The sequence below is a fragment of the Copadichromis virginalis genome, linkage group LG2 (genome assembly GCF_057382275.1).
Source record: "Copadichromis virginalis isolate Kocher_CV1m ecotype Utaka linkage group LG2, C_Virginalis_male_GT1.1, whole genome shotgun sequence".
NCBI lineage: Eukaryota > Metazoa > Chordata > Actinopteri > Cichliformes > Cichlidae > Copadichromis > Copadichromis virginalis.
The window spans coordinates 2337679-2361718 of record NC_140619.1 but is presented as its reverse complement, the minus strand read 5'-3'; the positions used below and the strand labels follow the sequence as shown (position 1 = coordinate 2361718).

General features: G+C 43.3%; 1 protein-coding gene across 2 annotated transcripts; it reads right to left on the bottom strand.

The window, feature by feature from the left end:
* Positions 1 to 259: 259 nt before the first annotated feature.
* On the bottom strand, positions 260 to 22321 carry ugl (ureidoglycolate lyase). Of its 2 annotated transcripts, XM_085467740.1 has the most exons (18): positions 22198 to 22321; positions 22051 to 22099; positions 21640 to 21745; positions 20823 to 20862; positions 19134 to 19258; positions 18844 to 19062; positions 18161 to 18251; positions 17490 to 17566; positions 17201 to 17311; positions 17056 to 17115; positions 16229 to 16385; positions 13918 to 14116; positions 7789 to 7867; positions 7604 to 7696; positions 7181 to 7253; positions 7026 to 7093; positions 4277 to 4401; positions 260 to 1381 (listed from the first exon to the last, which is right to left on the bottom strand). In XM_085467740.1, the coding sequence occupies exons 5-18, from the start codon at positions 19248 to 19250 to the stop codon at positions 1216 to 1218; spliced, it is 1635 nt and encodes a 544-aa protein (XP_085323866.1). In that variant the 5' UTR covers positions 19251 to 19258; positions 20823 to 20862; positions 21640 to 21745; positions 22051 to 22099; positions 22198 to 22321; the 3' UTR covers positions 260 to 1215. The 2 variants fall into 2 exon arrangements, with proteins under 2 accessions (XP_085323866.1, XP_085323872.1); XM_085467746.1 differs by having other exon boundaries at positions 21640 to 22099.
* Positions 22322 to 24040: the final 1719 nt, after the last annotated feature.

The window sequence follows — 24040 nt, the reverse complement described above, 5'->3', positions numbered from 1 at the left end:
TGGCTGACTACAGGGAACAGAGGGAGGAGAGGGAGGGCGACAGACTTCACAGGCGAGCACTGAGGGAAGGACACAGAGACGAGAGCTAATAACAAACAGCCTCAACTAGAAATACAGATCAACTCAACTAGATAACATAACAGTGACGATTAAACAAGACTCAAAAACCCATCAACACAAAACACTGGGTCAACGATCCAGGCACCCTAACAAAGGCTTTTAGGATCTGCTGATAATAACAAATTACAGTCAGTCCAAATGTGAACATTGACATCCAAGAATGTCCTTTATTGGTTAGATACAGAGTTGTACTGTCTGCATTTTAGACCAAGAACACAGATGGACTGAAGGAGGAATCCTCCTTTGTCCAGTCTGCCGGGGCAAACTGTGTGAAGTGTGAAGAGTGGACCCAGGTGAGGTCATACCACAACTCAACTTTAACTGAAGATGAGCTTTTTATTGAGGCAGGAAAAGGTACAAAAATAAAATGGTGAACACAATGCAAAACTAAACAATGTCCTAAACTGGGTAAACTAGAAAGGAAACATGAACCATGAAAAACCCCGCTGAATAGAAAAACAGACAAGAAAAGCTCTAAACATTGCAATGTGGTATGGAAGCATGAATGGCCTGGAAAAACTGCAGACGATCAGACAAGGAAAGCCTGAAAACACACGGACTAAATACACACAGGAAGATAATGAGGGAAGTGGGAACACATGGGGAAACAGCTGACACAGATGCACATACCGACGTTACAGGAGAAACGTAAAACTAAACACATCGAACACAGGAACACAGGACCTCTTCAAAATAAAACAGGAAACATAATGAGACGCAGACACGACAACATGAACTTGACAACACAAGACATGCAGACATGAAACACATAAAGGACAAAGGAGACTTACCACAGGGGTTGAAAGCACAAGGGGAATCTAATAAACAAAAGAACTTAGATAACCTAATGAACAGCCATCTTTAAACAGAGGGGGGCTTATAACACCATGTGCCACCTACACTACAGCTCTGAGATCTTGCATCTCACATCTTGCATCTGATGACCTCGATAGCTCATAATGGTTTGACCTGAAACATCTGGTAATAGTGGTTCAGTGACCCATTAAAGGACAGTCTCAAGCAGGGTTTAAATATCTGAGCTGTCAGATGTGTCTATCCCCCCCAGCACACACAGAGGTATATAGTGCCACAGCTTCACAGTTTCGATCGCCTCAGGTCTTTGTCCAGAGCTTGCATGGGTTCAGCGTTCTGGGAGCTGAGGAAGGTGTGGTCCTGGTTCAGGTAGGTAGTGATGAAGTCTGGAAAATGTCTCTTTGCGATCACCTCCTGGAACATGTTTGCTGCTGTGTGTAACCTCTGTCTGAAAAAGAAAGATAAAATCCTGAAAATAGCTTATTCAGACTGCCCTCTGGCAGAAATGTTGCAGCTATCTTGCAACGATAAATGGTAAATGGGTTGGTTTTTATATAGTGCTTTGCTGCTCTGAGCACACAACTTGCATCAAACACCCACTCACAGATTCAGACATTTTCAGTGCACTTGTATAAGTGTTTTCTGTCTATAATTGACACACATCCATATTCTGGTGGATGCATCGGAGAGCAACTTGGTGTTAGCGTCTTGTGCGAGGATATTTGGCATGCAGATGGGGAACGAACCACCAACCTGCTAGGTGACCTGCTCTGCCGCCCTATTTTATCAGAGCGAGAAAAGAAAAAGAAAACATCATCTTACATATGCTATAACATGCACGTTTAGGAAAACCAAAACCTGCAGGTTTTCGATCTCACCCTGGGTCAACACACCTGAATCGCATGATTAGTTCATTACCAGGCCTCTGGAGAACTTCAAGACATGTTGAGGAGGTCATTTAGCCATTTAAATCAGCTGTGTTGGATCAAGGACACATCTAAAACCTGCAGGGACACCGGCCCTCGAGGCCTGGAGTTGCCCACCCCTGGTCTAGTGCATCCTATGCTAAGGGAGGCAATAAGCACTGAAGCTCCTTTCCTTAGTATTTGGAGAATTGGAACTTTAATCATGATCGCCACACAGATACTTTCAGGTCGTGTCTCTCAGTTAAGAACCTTTCTAAGCCAAATGGACTATTGGAACTGTTTCCATGAAAGGGTGTACGTGGTCTACAACAATGCTTAGGAAGGTGGTATGTGTCAAAGTAACTGCAAAAAAGCAAACAAAAACAAAAACAAAACAAAAACTAAAAGGTGAGTTTGCATCATAAGCAAATTAAGGATGTTCAGAAATTATAGGTGTCATGGATGTGGTGTTTCAGTGAAAACTCTAAAAGGTTATACATGCATCATGAATTAGAAAATTAACCAATGGGCTGCTGTCAGTGCTTATACAGCTGGTGCACAGCTCAACTGACCCATCGAGTTTTGTCGTGCAAAAGCTGTTGCACAATAAAATGTGCAATCAATACACTGAAAAATAGTTGCATGTTTAATCAACTGGGAATTTACCCAAATGTATTTATTTAGACAGAGATCTTGACAGATATATATATATATATATACAGGAACATCTGTGCCGAGTATAATCTGGAAGTCCCGAGGTCAAAATGGGAGATGCCCCCAAGGGTGGTGGAGAATGACCGAGCTAAGATCCTGTGGGACTTCCAGATACAGACGGACAAAATGGTGGTGGCTAACCAACCGGACATAGTGGTGGTAGACAAACAGAAGAAGACGGCCGTAGTGATCGATGTAGCGGTTCAAATGACAGCAACATCAGGAAGAAGGAACACGAGAAGCTGGAGAAATACCAAGGGCTCAGAGAAGAGCTCGAGAGGATGTGGAGGGTGAAGGTAACGGTGGTCCCCGTGGTAATCGGAGCACTAGGTGCGGTGACTCCCAAGCTAGGCGAGTGGATCCAGCAGATCCCGGGAACAACATCGGAGATCTCTGTCCAGAAGAGCGCAGTCCTGGGAACAGCTAAGATACTGCGCAGGACCCTCAAGCTCCCAGGCCTCTGGTAGAGGACCCGAGCTTGAAGGATAAACCGCCCGCAGGGGCGTGCTGGGTGTATATATATATATATATATATATATATATATATATATATATGTATAACAAATTTTAGCAAAAGAGGATCAAAAGAACATGGGTGCTCCATGTGCCTTTTTCTTCAAGCATTTTTCTTTTTTACTTTATTTCGGAGTGCACCTCAACAATAACATTTAACTAATTAATCACAGTTTAGCTAAATAAAAGGACCTGGCTTGCATCAGTCACATGATGACCTGATGACTATTAACCAATGCCCACTCTTGATGTCAGAGCACCAGGATGCAAACTTGTGGCCATAGTATATACAGTATTCTGGAGAATACTGTATGTGTTGTGTGTGTTCTATGTGCATGTATTTTTTGTTACATTCTTACCCTACTATGGCCACCTCTTTCCTTTGCCCTACTAATATTCCAGTTTCACTTTATTTCTCACAGTTTTTCAATCTGTTGCCTTATGGTTCAAAGTGCTGACACCAATCTTTACATTTTATTATTATTTTATAACACTTCCTTAATCAGCTACCATCTCTCCTGTGGACTTTTTAATGTCTACAGTCTCAGATCAACATAACCCTGCCCTGCAGCACTATCAGCCGCAGGAGCAGCAGCAACATTGCACCCCAGCAGGTAAACATGGGCTACGTTTGCTTTGCATTGCCCCCACCTGATGACTCTGTGATGCAGTTCCATATTAGAGTCCTGATGAATGTGGTTTGTTGTTATTCAGCCTGGTTCTATGTGCCCCTTTTAACTTTGAGCACCCCCCTTCAAACATCTCTGCACAGCCCTGACCAACACTCTTGAAACAAACTGCATATTTGTTGATTATGGCTCAACAAAAATTATTGGATGACAGAAAAAAGAAATCATGCGACTAAGACAAACTCGGGTTTCATTAAATCTTTCTGCAGTAAAAGAAGCAATAGAAAGGTATCCCAAAAAAATCTGTCACTTTTCCATTTTTTCCACATTTTCTGTGACATTTAAAAGCATTAGTAGCATAATTTGACAAATCTTCTCCATGCTGAGATTATGGTGAAAACTCTCATTTAATCAAAAAAGTTGGTGCAAATATCCTGGGACACAGGATTCATCAGTCAATTAAAAATTAATTATTATTTACATTAAGAAGGCATTAAACATATATATTGTATTCTTCAATGAAGGATGTCACTGGAACCACTCACCTACCATATCCTCTTCAAAGAGGGTGCATTTGCTTACCTAACAGAGCCACAGTGGGGACTGAGGTCCATGATGAGCTCCTTGATGAGGTCAGTCACCAGCTGCCTGCTCACCACCCTGCCATCGTCCTCCAGCCGGGTCTGATGACGGACCCACTGCCACACCTGACAAAGACACAAAGCAAAACATGGTCTTATGATCTATGATCACGGCTCATGTTAAGTTGGCTCCTCCCATTAAATGGTAAATGGCCTGCATTTGTATAGCGCTTTACTTAGTCCCTAAGGACCCCAAAGCGCTTTACACATCCACACATTCACACCCTGGTGATGGCAGCTACATTGTAGCCACAGCTGCCCTGGAGCGCACTGACAGAGTGTGTGGAGGTGCACGCAGTTTCCCCTCTTCCATGGTGTGAACGAGTGCATGTCTATGTGTATGCTGTGACACAGGTGGAGACGGCGGATTAGCTTCCACTTCTATTGGGTGGAAGTTGGTAGATGTGGATTGCATGATTGGATGGACTGCGGTCTGTTAACCTCCAGCTGACAGCCACTTTGCATCTCTGCACCCAACACAGAGGCAGCAGTTAAATAATGTTTGTAAATACGTATCCACAGTACATACAGAACAGCTGGCAGCAGATTAGTAGCAGTGAGAAGTGTTTTTTGTTGATTTTCTTTTCTTGGTTATTGCTTATGGACCTTGAAGATTTGTTATTCAAATCTTTGTTGTTTTGGCATTGCTCACCTCTGAAGCAAACACACTGCTGTCTGGCATCCTGAATTTTTCTGCATTGCTGTCCTTTACTTGAGAGTGGGGAGTTACATTTCATAGTAGGACTAGGTTACCCCTAGCCCAGGGGACACTAGAGTAGATGGAGTTTAAGTTTGATAGGAAGATAATCTTACACACTTAACAAACTTCATGTGCCTGTATCCTTAAATGTCAAGAATAAAATAGCTGAAGGAGCTCTGTGCACAAAGCTGGATGAAAGGTGTTGTTTGGTAAGCAAGCTCCTGTAGAGGGAATTCAACTGGGTGCTGTTGCTGGTAATCTTGCCCCACTGCCTAAATCTCCGTCCTCAAACAGGTACATCTACAGTGGAGCCACAGCTGTGTGCATAAAGGAGGTGGAGTTAACAGGAGCAGTTTGAGGTCAAAGGCATTCATGTGTAAGAGATGAAGATGGAGCAGCTGTATGCGACGGTCTTTCCACCTCTCAATCAGCCCTTCTAAAAACTGGCCAAAGAACATTTGCTCTTTAAAACAACTAATGAGTGCCAGAATCTTACAGGCTGAAATTTGAGAAAAACTTCCACCCAGACCTGAGTGCCCAGTAATTCAAATACGGTGAAATCAGTGAACGGTGAGTGTGAAGACTGTGGAGTGTTTTGCTTTACTCAATATTGAAATGCTTCTTGAAACTTTGTTCTGTACATGTTTTATATGAGATTTCCAGCTTATTTTGTATCCAGTATTACACCAAGACCCTTATGTTCATGAAGTCTTTCAGTTTCCACACAATCTAGATCAATCTGCACTTTGACTTTAATTGAGGATTTACAAATAACATCATTTTGGTTTTACATAGTTTGTTCCTGTCAAACTATACCCAGCAGTTCCATTAGATTACCCCAGAACAAAACTATTTGTGTCATCTGAAAATAAAACCAGTTTTAATATATCAGATACTTTACAAATGTATTTTTATAAATAAGAAATAGTTTGGGGCCCAGTACAGAACCCTGGGGAACACCAGAACAATGTCCAGCACAACAGAGCCAGCAGTGCACGGGCAGCAATGCATTTCTTACTTGGAAATTCCGACACACTTCACATTTAAAGAAGAAAGGGATGAAATCTGACCGTGCAATGCAAACTCTGTTTGCCAGCAACCAAGCTGCTCTCAGCGTCAAAAGACTCCAACCTGAAGAAACATCTGGAAGTACGTTCTTTTTAAAAAAAACTAACATTAGCCTACTGCAGCTAGCTTGTTTTAGTTGTGGTAACTACCTGGGTTACGTGCCACTTCGGTATCTTGGATGTACTACTGCTGTGTGATTTATTACTATTAATGAAGGCAGCATTGCAACCTGCTAGCTGCAAATAATCATGTGCAGTTCTGAAAGCAGACAGAAAGAAAACATATTACTGATACAGAAACAGTTTTCTGTATGAGATCGCTGCAAAAAGTGCAGCCTTACCTAATGTCCACCTACTGTTACTCCACCAAGTCTAACAGTCTGCAGTCGATGAACTAACCTCAGCTAACAATGTTAGCTTGGTTGCAGGTAGCCTTCAGTAACAGTAATAAGTCACACAGCAATAGTACATTCATGTAGCTGTAAAAGGCATGACAATATATCAAGTAATCCAAAGTATTCAGAACACGTTACTCACATTAAGTAACTTCATGGAATATGTTACAAACTACTTTTTTACAAGTGACCTTCCCAACACTGACTACATGAAGTAATTAACCCACAAGCAAAACCTATTCAGTGATACTTTAAAAAAAATGCCGCTAAAAGGAGAAAGAAGCATGCCACATGACACTGAATGAAAAACAAAAACAAACAAACAAACAAATTACAGGGTGCATCTTAGTCACTGTGTTAAATATGTATCTATTAGAGCAAATTTAAAAAAGAAATGTGCTTGTTTCCCAAACAACATTGTCAAAAACATTTAAATATATGCTAAATACTAATTACTTGTGGGTGTAGATCAAGCTCTACATGAATCTCAGCAACATATGCTCTGTGGTGCTCGCTTTGAGAACTCACCTGCGATCTAGAAATTTCTGCTGTGGCAGAATCTTCAACCTGGCCTTTGTAGAAGAAGTGGCCTTTACCTTAGAAACACAAAATGGTATCAACATACATGTATATAGCATTTAGTGCATTAAGCATTTTTCCATGGATAATATAAAAGTACAAACCTGATAGCCAAGCATTAATAAAGAGCACACCAACTGCAATGTTATACTTCAAACCATTAAGCGTGACTCCTCCCTACGAAGAATACAGCACACCAAAACTTTTTATATATTATATTATATATATAATTCTAATTAAATATCTTTAGGAAAAGAACACAATGTTTGATTCATCATCTAAAATAAATGAGGCAAAGTGGTTATTCTGTGGACAGAAAACTATATCGTATGCATCTGGTATAGAGGATGTTTTCACTCATGCCTAACATCATCTAGATGTGAAAGCCTCCCTCTTCCTGTTGGATGAAGTCTTCCTACCCACACTAAAATCTGATGTATTTCAATCAATTAAATGTAATGCTAACTGTAATATTACTGTTAAAAGTTTGAGGTGTGTTCTGCAGTTCACTAAGAGCAACCACTAACTGAAGGCATGGATAGCAAGTCTTCAGGAAATACAGTCACGTCATTTCGGAGCTGGTCAAGCTGGTTATCTCCTTCGGTGTGGCCCTTGAAGAGCTGGAAAAGATGAAGAATTGCCACACACTTTCACATTTGCCAATCACTGTAACTTTATATGCATATAAAGCTTTATATGTGTCAGCGCTCACTTTCTGCATGGGCTCAACCAAATTTAGGTCATATACCATGAAACCATCCACACCTGCAGTAATCTCTAATAACTTCAACCTGAAAGGTGGAAAAACACAACTGGATCAGCGGACATCACTGAATATGTATTCAGATTGTATGTATTGTCATATTTTCATATGCTATACCCTGTGGGGAAAACAATAATGAACATTTCTTGAGTTTAATAAAATGCACATATACCAAATACAGACGTTATACACACACACTTATCCACGCACACTGACACACAAACACACACTGTAAAATGTAAATAAAAATAAAATGCTATTTGCTAATCTCAGAAACCCATATTTTAGTCACAGGCTAACTGGCAACATGTCAGTAACATGGCACGTACTGGAGAAGTAAAGAAGTAAAGATGGGGGTAGGTTCACCAATCTATAAAAAAAACACCATCTACAAATTCTGGAACAATTTCAGAATCCCAGGAAGTTGATTCTGTTCATCTGGAAGTATTATTTTCTGTGGGAGAAACATCTGTCAGTCATCCAGGGGACTTTTACAATTTCAGTTGATGCATGCAATTATCCAGGTAAGGAAATCACAAAGTGGGCTCTGTTCGTTGGATATGAAATGACTGGGATTTTAATCCACTGGGGATTAAAATGGGATCGACTTGCTGAGATTTCCTTACTTGAGTGGTTGAGTTTGCATCAAGGTGATTTCAGAAGGTTGTGAGGACTTGAAGACCTTAACTACAGTACATAATCAAAGGAGAAGTCGAGGTCTTGTCAGGGTCTGGAACAGGTCGGGTGGATTTTTCTGGCTGCTCCTTCCTCCCAGCCTGTGTCTAGCTGTGTATTTGACCAGTATATGTTGACTGGTATTTTTAATGTGTCTTAGTGTTTCCTGTTTGTTTGACAGTGTCACATCCTATGTTCAGTGTGTTCAGTTTTCCTCCTCTCTTGCCATTATGTGTATTTGCCTCAGCTGTGTTCCCCATATGTTTCTTCTTCCTCCTCCCTCATCACCCTCTTGTGTATTTATGTTGTATGTTTATCCCAAAAGGTTGATTCTGTTCATCTGGACGTTTTCAGTGGGAGAAGTGTTTCATCACTCATCCAAGTGACGTCTTCAGTCTCAGCTGACTGCAGGTTTCAATCTTATAAACAGTACTTTTGCACAATGACTGAAACCAGCCCACTGAAGGAACGATGGGTCATTAATATGCAAAGTGGCATGCCCATCGATGAACAACCACTGACCAAAGCCTTGCCAGCTGGAGAATCAGCCGAGCCTGTCCAGCCCCCTGCAGCCTTCATGCCACCACCTGCTGCAGAGGTCAAGGCAGGCGGTCCCTCGCTGCCTGAGCATGAGGGACACCCATCACCGGAGCCTGTTGCAAGTCCTGTGCAGGCCTGACCAGAGAAACCAGAGCTGGATGGGTGAACCCCCTGAGAAGGTTCGTCACCTCTGCCGGGCCCCTGTGAAGTACCGTTGGCCACGTGGTCGACCACCAACCATGACACTGCCACTGACAGCTACTTCTCTGTCTATTTACGCCCTGTGTTTTCCACTTCCCACACCCATGTGCTGTGAGTTTCTCCATGTTTCTGGTTTCCCCTCATGGCTCCCTGTTCCAAGTTTTAGTTTTTAGTTTCCAGTTTCTAGTTTGTTTTTCGTGAGTTTATTTTTTGAGTGTCTTTTGCACAGCACAATAAAGCTGCTTCTTTAAGTTCATCCCTCTGCATCCTGCCTGCCACAGCACCAAGCATGACAGACCCAACCCTGCTGACATCTACTGAAAGAAATCCACAGAGGCTCAGAGTGTCAGAAGTACATACAGGGTTAAAAGTATTCATAGATTTCCATTAATATTTGTTTAAATGTGCTTTAGCAAGTTGTACTTCAACAGAAGCTTTTGGCAGCCATCCACAAGCTTCTGGTGTATTTCTAGCTTCATATATGACTAATAAGCATAGTTCATAAATTTTCAATGAGGCCTAGGTGGGTGCATTGGGAAGGCCATTCCACAAACTTAATGTTAGCCTGCTTTGTCCGTTCCCATCACAGTTCTGATGTGTAGATGAGTAAGTTGTTCTATTGGACCACCCGGTTATTTCCAGGTTTTGACTGTCAGCTGTTGGATTAAGGTGAAATGGAAGAATTCAGAGTGAAAACTGTTTTATTCATTATTATAAAAAATAAAAGTAAGAATAAGAATTAAAAGTGCTACGTAGAAAGATATGTGCATGAGATATACATGAGATATATACATGAGAATAAGAATTAAAGTGCTACGTAGAAAGATATATACATGAGTGCAGGTGGTGATCAGTGCCAAACATCGAATGATGCAGTGACACAGCGTAGGGTCATGTGTTAGTGGTGGGAACAGTCATATGGTTATTGTTCATGTGTCCAACAGCAGAGGGGAAGAAACTGTTCTTATGGCGAGAGGTTCTGGTGCGAATGGACCGGAGCCTCCTGCCTGAGGGGAGCAGGTCAAACAGACTGTGTCCAGGGTGAGAAGGGTCAGCTGAGATCCGAGCTGCACGCCGCAGTGTCCTGGAGGTGTAAAGGTCCTGCAAAGATGGGAGTCTGCAGCCAATCACCTTCTCAGCAGAGCGCACAACACGCTGCAGTCTCTGTTTGTCCCTGACAGTGGCTCCAGCGTACCACACGGTGATGGAGGAGGTGAGGATGGACTCGATGATTGCAGTGTAGAATTGCATCATCGTCCGTGTTGGCAGGTTGAATTTCTTCAGCTGCCTCAGGAAGTACATCCTCTGCTGGGCTTTCTTGATGACGGAGGTGATGGTGGGCTCCCACTTCAGGTCCTGGGTGATGGTGGTACCCAGGAAGCGGAATGAGTCCACAGAGGTGATGGGGGTGTCAGTCAGGATGATGGGGGGCTGTGTGCTTCCTGAAGTCCACAATAATCTCCACTGTCTTCTGGGCATTCAGCACCAGGTTGTTGTGGCTGCACCAGGACACCAGACGTTCAACCTCCCTCCTGTAGGCAGACTCATCCCCGTCCGAGATGAGCCCAATAACGGTGGTGTCATCTGCAAACTTGATTAGCTTGACAGACTGGTGGGTGGAGGTGCAGCAGTTGGTGTACAGGGAGAAGAGCAGGGGAGAAAGAACACAGCCCTGAGGGGAGCCGGTGCTGATGGTCCGGGAGTCCGAGACATTCTTTCCCAGCTTCACATGCTGCTTCCTGTCCGTCAGGAAGTCAGTGATCCACCGGCAGATGGGATCAGGCACATTCATCTGGGAAAGCTTGCCTCGGAGATGGTCTGGAAGGATGGTGTTGAAGGCAGAGCTGAAGTCCACAAACAGGATCCTGGCGTAGGTTCCTGGGGAGTCCAGATGCTGCAGGATGAAGTGTAGGGCCATGTTGATGGCGTCGTCTACAGACCTGTTGGCTCTGTATGCAAACTGCAGGGGATCCAGGAGGGGGGTCGTGAGGGTCTTGAGATGGGAGAGAACTAGGCGCTCAAAAGACTTCATGACCACAGATGTCAGAGCCACGGGTCTGTAGTCATTTAGTCCAGTGATCCTAGGTTTCTTGGGGACAGGGATTATGGTAGAGGACTTGAAGCAGGCAGGCACATGACATGCCTGCAGTGAGGAGTTGAAAATGCCAGAAAACACTGGGGCCAGCTCGTTTGCACAGTGTCTGAGGGTGGCAGGAGACACACCGTCTGGGCCAGGAGCTTTCCGAGCATTCAGACTCTTAAACTGCTTCCTCACATCTGCTTCATGAATATGAAGACTTGTGGTGGGAGGAGGTGGTGTGAAATCCTCTTTTGATGGTGGGCTCCCAGTACCACCAGTACCACTGTCAGCAAAACAGTCTCAGAGCATGACTGTACTGCCACTATACGTGGCAGCTGGTGCAGTATTCTTAGGTTTGAAAGCTAAGCCTAACCCTAGTGAAGCTAACCCACTTCTTCTTCTCCTCGTTGTTTCAGTGACACTGGTGTTTCATTTCTAGGTAAGCTTGGTGGTTCCTGGGTTGTTCCTGAACATCCTAACACATTTTCTCTCATATAAGGGTGGCAGTTTGGGTCTTCTTTCAGACCTTGGCAAAGTGGGGACACACCCCAAAATGTATTTTTATGTACAATTGTTTCAATTGATGATCCTGGAATCTGCAGTTTTAGAAATGGACTGTACACTTCTGGATTGGCCTTCCCAAAGCCCCAACTTCAACACTACTGAAAATGTGTAGACTACACTTATCCTTATAAACCAGGAAACCAAATCATTTAAACTCTACCAATTCTGCCAAGGAGAATGGTCAGGTATCTAGCAAAAACAATGCCAGGAGCTTGTTGATGGCTAAAAACAAGCATCTAGTCAAGGAGTAATTTGTCATTGCTAATCAAATATTAGTGGGGTGCATATAGTTTTGATGCTTTATGTATATTTCTGACGCTGTGTGGATCAAACAAATTTAAATATTAGACAAAGATAACACGCAAGAACTATGTGTTTATTTTTAAGGGGATAAGTCCAAACCTACATGTCCCTGTGTGAATAGGTATATAAAGGCTCCGAACCGTAGTAAAGGGACCTCTGGCTAATACGTCGGGTTCGTGTCGGGCTTATAGCCGAAAACTAGCTTTACTTTGTTGTCTGGGTCAAGTTTTAGAAAGAGGCGTTGAAAGGCTGCTCCAACGGAGCTTATTGTTTCAGAGGAAAACACGAACACAGCGTACAGTCGAGTCTTAATAGCTTACTTACAGCTGGGCTCGTCAGGCTCTCTTCTTGGCTGCAGTGGTTATTATTATATTTACATGCTTCCAGCTCCCGTTTCTGCTCGGTGACAGCTCGTACTTTTCCTTTCTCTCCCTCCTCGCTCACAGACACATAACGGGTATGGCAGTCCATTCTCCCTGCAGCACGGACTACACTGCCCATCAGGCTGCATGCTTTAGGGCGATGCCTGTAACACTCTGCCTTCATATTAAATCATTTTTGTGAATAATTCTTTAACGTATTTCTTCACGTCATTATGCTTCTGCAAGCAGTGGTGACATGGGCGGCGAGATTGAGACACAGACATTAGAGCCTCTTAATGCCTGTTTTGTTTGGGGCGTGGAAACCAAAAACAGAGAGGGCATAGCCGAACATATGAAACAGGAAAAGACCGCCGTGTAATCCCTTTATTTCAACGAAGTAACTGTATTCTGAATACCACCTTTTTAAACGGTAACTGTAACAGAATACAGTTACTCATAGTTTGTATTTTAACTACGTAACGGTGGTACATGTATTCTGCTACTCCCCAACACCGGCTATGAGTCTTTCATAGTGCATTGGAGGAATTCTGACCCACTCGTCTTCATAAAATTGTTGTATTTCAGCCACATTTGAGGGTTTTCAAACATGAACCACCTGTTTAAGGTCATATAACCTAAGCATATCAATTGGATTCAGGTCAGGACTTTGACTAGGCCACACCAAAGTCTTTATTTTGTTTTCCTTGAGCCATTCAGAGGTGGACCATTCTCTTGCTGCAGGACCAACTGCACTTTAAGTTGAAATCACAAACAGATGGCCGGGCTTTCTCCTTCAGGATGTTTTAGTAGACAGCAGAATTCATGGCTCCATTTACCACAGCAAGCCACAGCCCCAGACCATCATACTACCACCACCACCATATTTTACTGTTGCTATGGTGTTCCTTTTCCGAAATGCTCTGTTACAGTTACGCCAGATGTCACGGGACACGCATCTACCAAAAAGTTAACTTTTGTCTCGTCAGTCCACAGAGTATGTTCCCAGACGTCCCAGAAGTCTTGGGGATCATCAGAATGTTTCCTGAACTGAGACGAGCCTTTATGTTCCTTTTGCTCAGCTGTGGTCTTCGTTTTAGAAATCTGCCATGCAGGCCAGTTTTGCTATTTCTTATGGTGGAGTCATGAACAGTGACCTTAGCTGGGGCAAGTCTTCTGTACAACACAGGGGGGAATTCTTTTTTTTACACAGGGCCATGTAGGATTGATTTTTTTCCCCTAAATAATAAACACGTTTATTTAGAAACTGAAAAACACTTTTTCACATACAGTCTATGTACAAGCCTGCATGTTCAGGCTGTGAGCATGCAAGTATCTAATGGGAGATATTTCTACCTTGTGACAGAAGCCAACACTCTCCTGTAGGTGTCACTGAGTGGGTCTTCAGGCAGCAGCAGGGCAGCCATGCCTCCAGTGGCCAGTGCTCCTCGCCGATGACATGTCTTAACCAACAGATCCATGTAGCTGCGCAGAAAATGCTTCTCCATGTTCACGTATTTATGGCGGTCAGGCAACAGGAAGGCTGGTCGATGACCTGGAGAACTTCTTCAATTCAGTTTGACTTTTTGATCATGTTCTTTGTTGTACACTTTATGTACTGTGAAAAGTTGCTGGACTGTTAAGAGTTACTAAAGTTTCCACTAGGCTGCGGTTTAACTCTTAAGTCCCAGGAATATTGACTAAAAGGAAATCTAAAATATTATTTTGTAGTCAGATTTAGATTGGAAACATAATATCAAGATTATTATATTATCTGAAGTACTATGGCTTTAATATCAATATGGAAATCAGCTGAATTTCAGTAGAAGATCTGTGGTTTCACAAGAATTGGTGCAGAAATGAAGGAAAAAACCTAAAATGACAGGGGTGTGGTCTCTAGCTCTGCTGCAGTGGAGGGGTGGTGCAGGGGACCTGAGACGAGAGAGCTGCAAAGCTGACTGTCTGGAAAAGGCCTCGTGCCAAACCACAAAGAAACATTTCTGTGTCCAGACTTTTCACAGTCCGACCCTCAGGCCACGCCGCCCGCGCAGCCGATTTAGTTGCTGGCCCAGATGCTGGCAGAGATAGTGGCCATGCAACGCGAGCAGGCAGCTGCCCAGAAGGATCAGCTGCACAAGCTGCGGAAAAAGGCTGACGGGCAGATGCAGGTGCTGGAGCGGATGGTCAGGGTGACCCCGTTGCTGCCCCCCCCTTGCTCTGGAGGTGACTGTGCACTGGATGGGGAAAGGTGATGACCCACAGGTTTTCCTGAAGGCATTCTGGGCCACAGGGGAGGTGCGCCAGTGGCCTGCAGCAGAGTGGTGCACCGCGGCTGCTGCCGCTGTTGTCAGGGGAGGACCAGACGGCACCGCCTGCCACCAGCCTCACGAGGTAACTTCTGGGACATCTGTCCAGCTGTGCTGGATCGCCTGGAAGATCATTGCTGGTGGTTCTGGGCCAGCCAGATGAAGGGGGATGACCGGCCATTCACGTGGGCCTGGAAATTGCATGATGTGATGAGGTGGCTGCAGCCTGAGCCATCAGAGGGTGAGGCCCATGTGTTGGCAAAGGTCAAGCAGTTCGTGGAGAGGCTGCCCGGTTCCACTGCCATTGGTCAGCGAGCCTGGAGGCTGCGCTCACCCTGGCTGTCCACCTGGCAGCCATGGCAGAAGGAGCAGAGTGGGGCGTTCTTTCCCACTCCCACATCCACCCCCGAATGTCAGTTGGTTAGCCAGCCGGCCATTGCAAAAACGCCTTTGCACTCACTGCGATTAAGGGCGATCCCATTTAAACGCTTAGGTATGGACTTAATCGGGCCATCACCAGAGTGCAAGTGGCTATCACTTTGTATTAGCTCTGGTGTATTATTAACGCGATATCCAGAAGCATTGCCACTGCACACCATTTCTGCAAAGAGTGTGCTGCAGGCACTGTTTCAGTTCATCTCCTGGCCGGCATCCTGAAAGAGATACTGACTGACCAGCACCCATCATTCATGTCTCACACACTAAAAGAGGTGTATAAATTAGGGGGCATTAAATCTGTTCGGACCAGCGGCTACCATCCTCAGAGTGACGGGCTGGTGGAGCAGCTCAATAAGACTTAAAAGTCCATAAGTTCATTCACAAGGATGAATGCAATTGAGAGTGCTGGCTAGCCCCTCTGTTGTTTGCAGTGCTGGAGCTGCCCCAGGCATTTGGGCTACCACTTGTGAGGCGTGCAGGTGCGCCCACAGGCGCAGGACATGGCTGCCATTGGATCCTGCCCCATCCCAAGACCAAAAAGGAGGTTAGGCGGTTCCCTCAGCCCTTTGACTGACGGGTCTAGGTTTGGCCGGATGCGGCCCCGGCCTCAGTGAGGCGGTGTGGTCTCTGGCTCTGCTGCCATGGAGGGGTGGTGCTGGGGGCTCAAGGGGCAGCGCAGGAAAGGCTGATGAGGCAGGTGTTGTGCTAACGAGGTCTCCTTCCTTTTAGTAACGCCAGGGACCTGAGACTAGAGACCTCAGAGTGTGGAGTCAGATGCAAAGCTGACTGCCTGTAAAAGACCTCGGTGCCAAACCACAAAGAAACATTTCTGTGTGTTAAATAAAAGAAACAGAAAACAGTCACCTGAACGCTGCGTGGGGTCCAGATTTTTCACAGACTACAATCTAGAATTTTCAACTCACCAAACTTATTGACAAAGGAGGCTGAGTAATCCCAGATGCCACAGTTGAGTCCTGCTGAATGCTCTTGCAGCTCATAGAGAATCTCCTCCATCTCAAAGGCTGCTAACACATTTTCAATCAGCACTGTGGCCTTGATGCTGCCCAGAGGAAGACCCAGCTAGACACATGTGAGACATGGATTCAGTCAGATACGTATAGAAGCAGTCAACAATGCATCCAGTCCCTTTAGGCTCTAACTGTTGTGGTACTGTCCTGGCTAGCATGTCCCTGTAACACTGGGACAAGAACAGAAGGATCACGCTTTGGACAGTTTACACCAGGCTACTGGAGAGGAGAGTGCATTGGTTAGTCAAAGAGTATGTTGCACTAACAGCCTGCGTTTTGAGATCTGATGTGTTTTCAGATTCAACATAATTCTATATACCTATATATAACTGTTATATATACTTGGTACACAGTTCCTGGGGTTCAGTAGATCCCAGGAATGACATGTGTCTGTCCAGAGAAGTCCCAGAAACACCGAAGATGCTGCACATGGCCTTCAGTTCACCTCGGCCTCTTGTAGAGGGCCTGAGGTTAAAGGATAAAGGAGCTTTTAGCTTTTCAGCTCCATCTTTTTTCTCTTTTGTTTGTCAGTCTTTATCAACCACTTCTTCCACATTAAACTCTCTTCTACAAGGTGCATGAGAGCACAGGGAAGGTAGGTGGCAGGCCGGTGTTAGGCTGCTGTCAGTGCTTGTAGGGCCAGTGCACAGCGGCTACAAGCCAGAAACACAAGGCATAGTACAAAAACAAGTTTATACATAAAGACCAAAAACAGTGCAAACCTTCTGCTGTGTCCAAACAAATATTTTGTTCCAGAGTCTGGCCTCCATGTAGCCCTCCACCTACAGAACAAAGGATAACAGTGCAAACCCAGATAAATGAAATCATCAGCATGTTTGAACATATGTAGGTTTGCACGTGTGTTACTTTGGACAGGTAGAAAAAGGGTCCACTCTTGTGTTCGAACAGTGCCTTTCCACAGTGAAACATGAGGAGCCCAAAGTCAAAGAGCGGGCCAGGAGCTTCTTTCCCCTCCACCTGACCACAGAAAAGCACACGTGTTGTTTTCCTCACCAGTCCTTTCATGTATATGATCCTTAGTACCACTTCTGTTATTTCAGTGAATTTGTGCCCCTTATGTCTATGTATTCAGACCACATTCGATTGCTTCCAACAAAACAACCACTGTAACAAACTGATGAAAATTCAATACTACCATCATGTTGTGCTCCACCATATTCCACGCACGGGGACGCAGCATCAGCACGGGAGCCTGAGATACATGTGGAACATCTGCAGACGAAGGACGCCAGAGGAATAGCTTATGAGAAAACATGGTAAAAATAAAAACAGCTTTTTTAAAGGATTTTTCTACGGATTTACAAGTTAAAACTTCAATGTAAAAAAGTCAAAGGGTTACTCTCAGGAGCTCAGGGAATTCCAGCACAGTGAGAGGATGAAGGACACATTTCCTTGCTGCTAAATATTCCACATTCAAGTCTTATATCAAAGTAGGAGTGGACGAGAACAACAGAAACAAAGTGGTAGCCCGGGTCATGTGGCCCATAGTGTGCAGAAGTCACCAACTTTCTGCAAAGACAGCAGCTACAGACCTCTAAACTTCACGTTCAGATTTGCTCCTTCTCACAAATGTGTTTTTGGAAGAACGGTAACATATTCCCATAAATATACTCCTAAACCTTCTAGAAGTTCAGTGTAGAAAGATATCATATTAAACCCTATGGATTAAGCCTGGCTGTCACTCAAGCTCATATGTATGTGAAGGCAGACGAGTAAAGACAATATAATGTTCTTTCTTTTTACTAAGATTGTACGGACTGTGTCTCTCAGAGTAAACTGAAGATAAAGGTGAAGTAGAGCTCTTACTGGGAAACAGGTTATGCACTGCTTTAAAAACATTGTAAATGCCTTTGATCTGGTTGTAATACGTCGGGCAGTTTCCATCATCAAAGTCAACCTGCAGAAACCAAAAAGAGCTCTGTAAGAAAAAAGTCAGCAATGACTCAGAAGAAACAACATTAATATATAAATTTAGGTAACGATGTCAGACATGATTATAAAAAATCAATATTAAGAATTCGGTTTTTTAACAAACCCAGACTGTGCAGCTGGGAGGTGAACAGTGTTCAAACTGGTTGGCAGACATTCGATTAAACGGTCTAAGAGGAAACTAATCTAGCGAGGGTGTTGGTTCTGGTTCAGCTAACTCCTCCCCATTTTATTCACCTGTTTGAAACAACCAAATAAATAAATTTCACCAATGTAAAACACCTAATGTGTGACCAAAGAAGACCAAGGACTGTTGAGCAACTATGATCCTACAGATGGTAAATTCTGTTGTTTTAAACACTTCATGTTCTGTTGTCAGTAAAACAGGTTTATGAAATTAGCAAATCATTACATGCTGTTTGTATTTACAAGTCTGACCTTTTTTGGAATTGTGAGTTTGATAATGCTGAAACCAACACAAAACACACTGACATGAGCAAGCCCAGTGTTAGCAGTGAACATTACACCTTTAGCTCTGCATTATTGCACCTGTGTAGCACCTGTATGCCTTGTGCTGGTGACAGAAGAGCTTTAATGAAGTGCTCAGTATCGCAGGGTGCCAAGTCTCCAATATCTACATGTCTCTTTTGGAGCCTTGAGGGGACGGGAAGGACCTTCCAGTCTGGGTCTCTCCTGATGTGTCTGGTACTTTCCAGGAAGCTTGGCAGATCACCTGTGAGATCCAGCTGGGCCTTTTTAGACACTCTCAGCTGTAGAATCTGAAGAGAGAATCACCCTGACTCAAACAAGTCCTTCGTTTATTCACAAAGAGGTTTTTTGGCTGTCCTACCTCGTCCACCTCCTCATCAAATGTGGAAATCAGCTCATGCAGGAAGTGGAGGGAGTCAGTGGTAAAAAGAGTTGCACATTCTTTTTCCAGGCCTAAAGGAGAAGGACACAGCTCCATACTGGACACTGGACAAAAAGATTTGTATTCAGCACCATTCGAAACGTCCCTGGGATTCCCCCCCCCCCATAAAGAAAGGTGGTGTTGCCAGTTAAAATGCAGACCAGTAAACAGTCTGTTGTCTAGTCATTTAAGCAGCAAGAAAGGTTATTACTGTACAGATATATTTGTATCACTCAAAGGTAAAGATAACATGGCAGCCTGTGAAAACAATCTGTGACAGGAGCAAAGAATCCGTTTTGGCTTCGGTGTTATCCTTTTCTCAGGACGCCGCTCAGTGTGTGCGCTTGTTTGTGGGGTGAGAGTAACCACTCCTTGTAACCCGCTGCATAAAGTCTTTGTGTACAGAACCAGATTAAATATTACTGAACATTTTTCAGTTTCCCAGCAACAGCTAGTTCAAGCACAGTGTGCTGATGCTACTAAGTACTTTTTGACAGAGTGCAGCTTAGTGAAGTCAGAAGTGCAGCGTCTGCATATTTTCTGTAGAGGGACGCACTGCTTCATAAGTGGGCTCCACAAGGTGGCACAGAAATGAAAGGTGACTGCAAGCAAGGTTTACGATGGCTTCTGTTGGCAGAGCACGAGGTTTAACCCTAATTACTTGGTGTTTGGTCAAAGGCATGAGGACCTTTAGCAGTGCTGCAGAATCAGGGGTCTCAGATGAACTACCTGTGAATTTCATAGATTATGTTAATGGTTTCTGGCACAAACTATGTGGCAGGCACTCAAAACAGAACCTGGAAAGGTTTCAGGTCAGGATGAAATATTTCAATGAAGCAGCAGTTTAATGATGGTGACCAGGTCCTGGCTTTGTTTTGCCAGTTGTAGGAACACTGTATGAGTCTCTGGGCCAAATACTGTGAAACAGCAAACGTCAGAACAGAATGATCTCATATTTCTCCAGACCGCAGGAAGAAACGTTTGTCACGTTAATTTGTTGAGACCATATCATGTTTGTGCTTTATCTCTTGGTTCATCAGGCTCTGTAGACTCTCCTTCCTCAGCAACAGCTCCACCTTTGACTGCTTGGACAGCAGCACAGTCACAGTCACACATTTGTGTGGGGCAGGAGCACCAGGTGGATCTTTGCTGCACGGTCAGTTGAAGAATTCAAAAAACGTTTGATGAAAAGTAATGAAAGTAGCAGCCAGGTCCTTATCAAATCCAGTTGATGAATGAATTATCGTTAAGTGTGACAACCTCTATAACATCAAAAAGAGTTACATCTGAGACTCGTTTAACATGCTATCAAAGTCCACGGCAGTACGACCAGAAAAAGACCAAACAGGGTTTGTCAACATTTCAGCTTGTAGCTCTGCAGCTGTTCATCATGTTCATTATTCACTTGGATTTTATTTAAAGATGAGAAGAGATGAGAAGAGAAGAGAAGAGAAGAGAAGAGATGAGATGAGATGAGATGAGATGAGATGAGATGAGATGAGATGAGATGAGATGAGATGAGATGAGATGAGATGAGATGAGATGAGAAGAGAAGAGAAGAGATAAGATAAGATAAGATAAGATAAGATGAGACCATCACCAGCAGACAGTTGTAAACTAAACACAAACCTTTGTTTTGGCTGAATGCAAAGTTCCCGAAACACTGAGTCTGTGAAAAGAGAACAACAAACGAAATTTTTTGACTGACAGAAAAGATACAAACAAAATAACTTTACAACACGAGAAGAAAGGGAGGACTGAGGCTGTAAATGTACACATGAGGGAAACCAGAATAATGAGATGCTGCTGGAATTAATCCAAGAAGACAAATGAGACAGAAGCTACCAAAATAAATCAGGAAGTAACAAAAAGAGCAACGGAAACAGAGAATTAACAACACACAGAAGACAGTAGGACAGGAAGACTGAGCCTCTGGGACTTAACTCAAACAATTAGCAATAATTAGTTATATAAGGAGACAGAATTAAAACCAAGCATAAAAGCGTGAGGGGAAAAGCTAAAATAAAACACTCAAAATGACCAGAAGAAAGAACTAATTAAGCAGAAACATACAATAATAAACACAAATACAAGAGTAAAGGTTAATGGTAGAAGAGGGTAAAGGACCCAGCACCATAACAAGTTTCTCAGTTATTTGATTTTGGCTTCATTTTTGTTGATGAAATAATAACACAATATTTTACACACTATGCAGTTCTGAGAAAAATAATCATTTCATTTCAAAAACAGACACGTTGGATTACTGTGCAGCCTACAGCACAGTAATCCCAGCTGGAAATGCTGCACCAAGATACAGCTGCTGCACATCTCATGAAGCTGTTCAAACTCCATAATAACATCTCTCCATCGCTGCAGCCGTTTTGCTCGTAAAGCTACATTCAGTACGGTGCATGTCTGTTTAGCTGCAGAATAAAGGAGTACTCACAGACGTGCAGTGACGGTGCTCTGCTCACTCCACAGACGTGGACTTTGCTTTGACGACTAGTTAAACAGCAACACAGTTGTTTGTATTCAGAGTTGAAAGTCCTTAACTACAAGTGGAAATTCAGCATGCAGCCAGTCAAACATACAGTAAACACTATTCAGTCACATGCTCAAATGAACAATGTTATTTATGTGTAATGAGCAAAACTGTGGTTTTTCTGGACAGACTGGACAGTTACTCTTGAGTTTGGCATGTAGTGGGTCAAGTATAAAGAACAACACTCATGTTATCTGGATGTTATCTGTTTTTGCTGGACAGTACTGAGGCACTCTGTAAGTTGGGGGAAATGCCTTCCTTCTTGTAGTAAGTGCGCAGGGAAAACATACAATACAAATCAAAAAACACACCAACCCATTTGAATCAAATAGCAGCCTGGAAGGGAGGTGAACCATAAAAGGTGCTACAAAGAAAAGCAGATGCACCATCAATGTCAAAAACACACATTTCAAAGGTGAAAATACGGTTTTACAAAAGGAGCACATCATGAACAACACTCACCTTTTCCATAACGTAGGGTTAGAGGGGTGTCCTCATTCTCATTCTGTTGTAATGCATTCGCCCTTTTCTTCATTCTCAGGTTTGCCCCATTTCCTCTCGTCACCTTGCACACATTAAATAAGGACTTTGTACAGGGTGGGTCATTCATATGGATACAGCGTAACAACATGGGAATGGTTGGTGATATTAAAGTCCTGTTTGTGGCACATTAGTATATGTGAGGGGGCAAACTCCTCAAGATGGGCGGTGACCATGGTGGCCATTTAGAAGTCGGCCATCTTGGATACAACTTTAGTTTTTTCAATAGGAAGAGGGCCATGTGACACATCAGACTTATTGGTAATGTCACAACAATGGTGTGCTTGGTTTCAACGTAACTTTATTCTTTCATGAGTTATTAATAAACAAATAAATGTTCCAGTTCTATGAAGCTTTGAGTATTTTGGATCAGTAGCTTCTGTGTTTGTTGCATCATATTTCTGTAACTGTTTATTTGCTTTATATATTCTGAGCTAAGTTGATCTATAGTGTTACATCATATTCTATAAGGATGTTATGTGTTTGTAGACTTTCTGCCCAGTTTGACCCATTTAGCAGACGTCAGCCTGTTTAAGGCTCTGATATCTATTCTGTGTGACTTACAGCAGTTATGACATGGTCTGATTTTCTCACCCAATAAAGGAATATTTCATATATCAGTCTACTCTTCATTCTATCAGACACAGTTATCACAGCTCGTACATTTGCTTTTTACACATGTATGTAAGCATTGAGCCAAATTTAGTAATGCCAACATATTAAAAGAACAATATTTGTCTCTTATATGTAATGCATCTATATATGCACTGTCACAGATACTTGTCTGTGAGTGAAGATTTAAGGTGGTAGGAAAATAACTGCAACATAAATCTTTACTGAAGCTCAGTGTTTGACACAATGTTCAAACTCACTGCTGTAATAACTAATAATGATTAATATAATAACTATAATATTGGCCATATTATATTTACACTGACTTTAGTCTCATGAACAACATGAGCTATTTGTTATTTACTAACTAATCTTAAATGACTGTTCAGCACAGAAATGAAGCCCAACTATCATGTTTTACAGTCCTGTGGTCTCAGCCTCAGATACTCATCAAATCACAGCTCATGTAGAAACAAATGTACAAAATATGTTCTCCTTCATTTCTGTCAAACAAAGCTGTATGAAAAGTTTCCAGCTGTTAGTATCGTGGTTGCTAGGCAACCTGAGCAGCGCGTGGAGGCTAGACCGTCCCATTTCACAAACCTACAAGCCTCGCACTTCCGGCCTTAGCGGTCTTTGAGTACGCGGCCCTTGAGGACCGCTGAGGCTGCAGACCCTGAATTGGGATCCAGCCTGTGTGTCACAGAAATAAGAGGCTGCAGGGGAAGCTGCTTCTTGGGTCTGACACCGAGGGCAGAAGGCTGCTCTGAGGTCCTTGCCTTGCTAGCATGTGAAAAACCAGTCGAGCTGTTCGTCTTGCTTCGTTAACGGGAATAAGTCTAAACCAGCGGGGCCTGTGAAGCGCAGACCCAACAGAGCTGACTCGAAATTTCGAGTTATGGAGAATTTTTTATTTTTTGTGTGGTGGAAATGGGCATCCATAGCCATGACCTCTGATTGGGGTTTGAGGTTTTGTTGAGGCAGCCAACACAAACAGTCATGGCACTAGGCTGCATGTGATGTCACTTACCTGAGCACACAAACATCATTAACGCCATCACGAGTACTGTTTAGTTTTGCAAACATTGTTTTATTAATCCATCAGTTTGTAATATATAAATTACTTTTAAAAATCTGAGAAGCAGCTGCACCA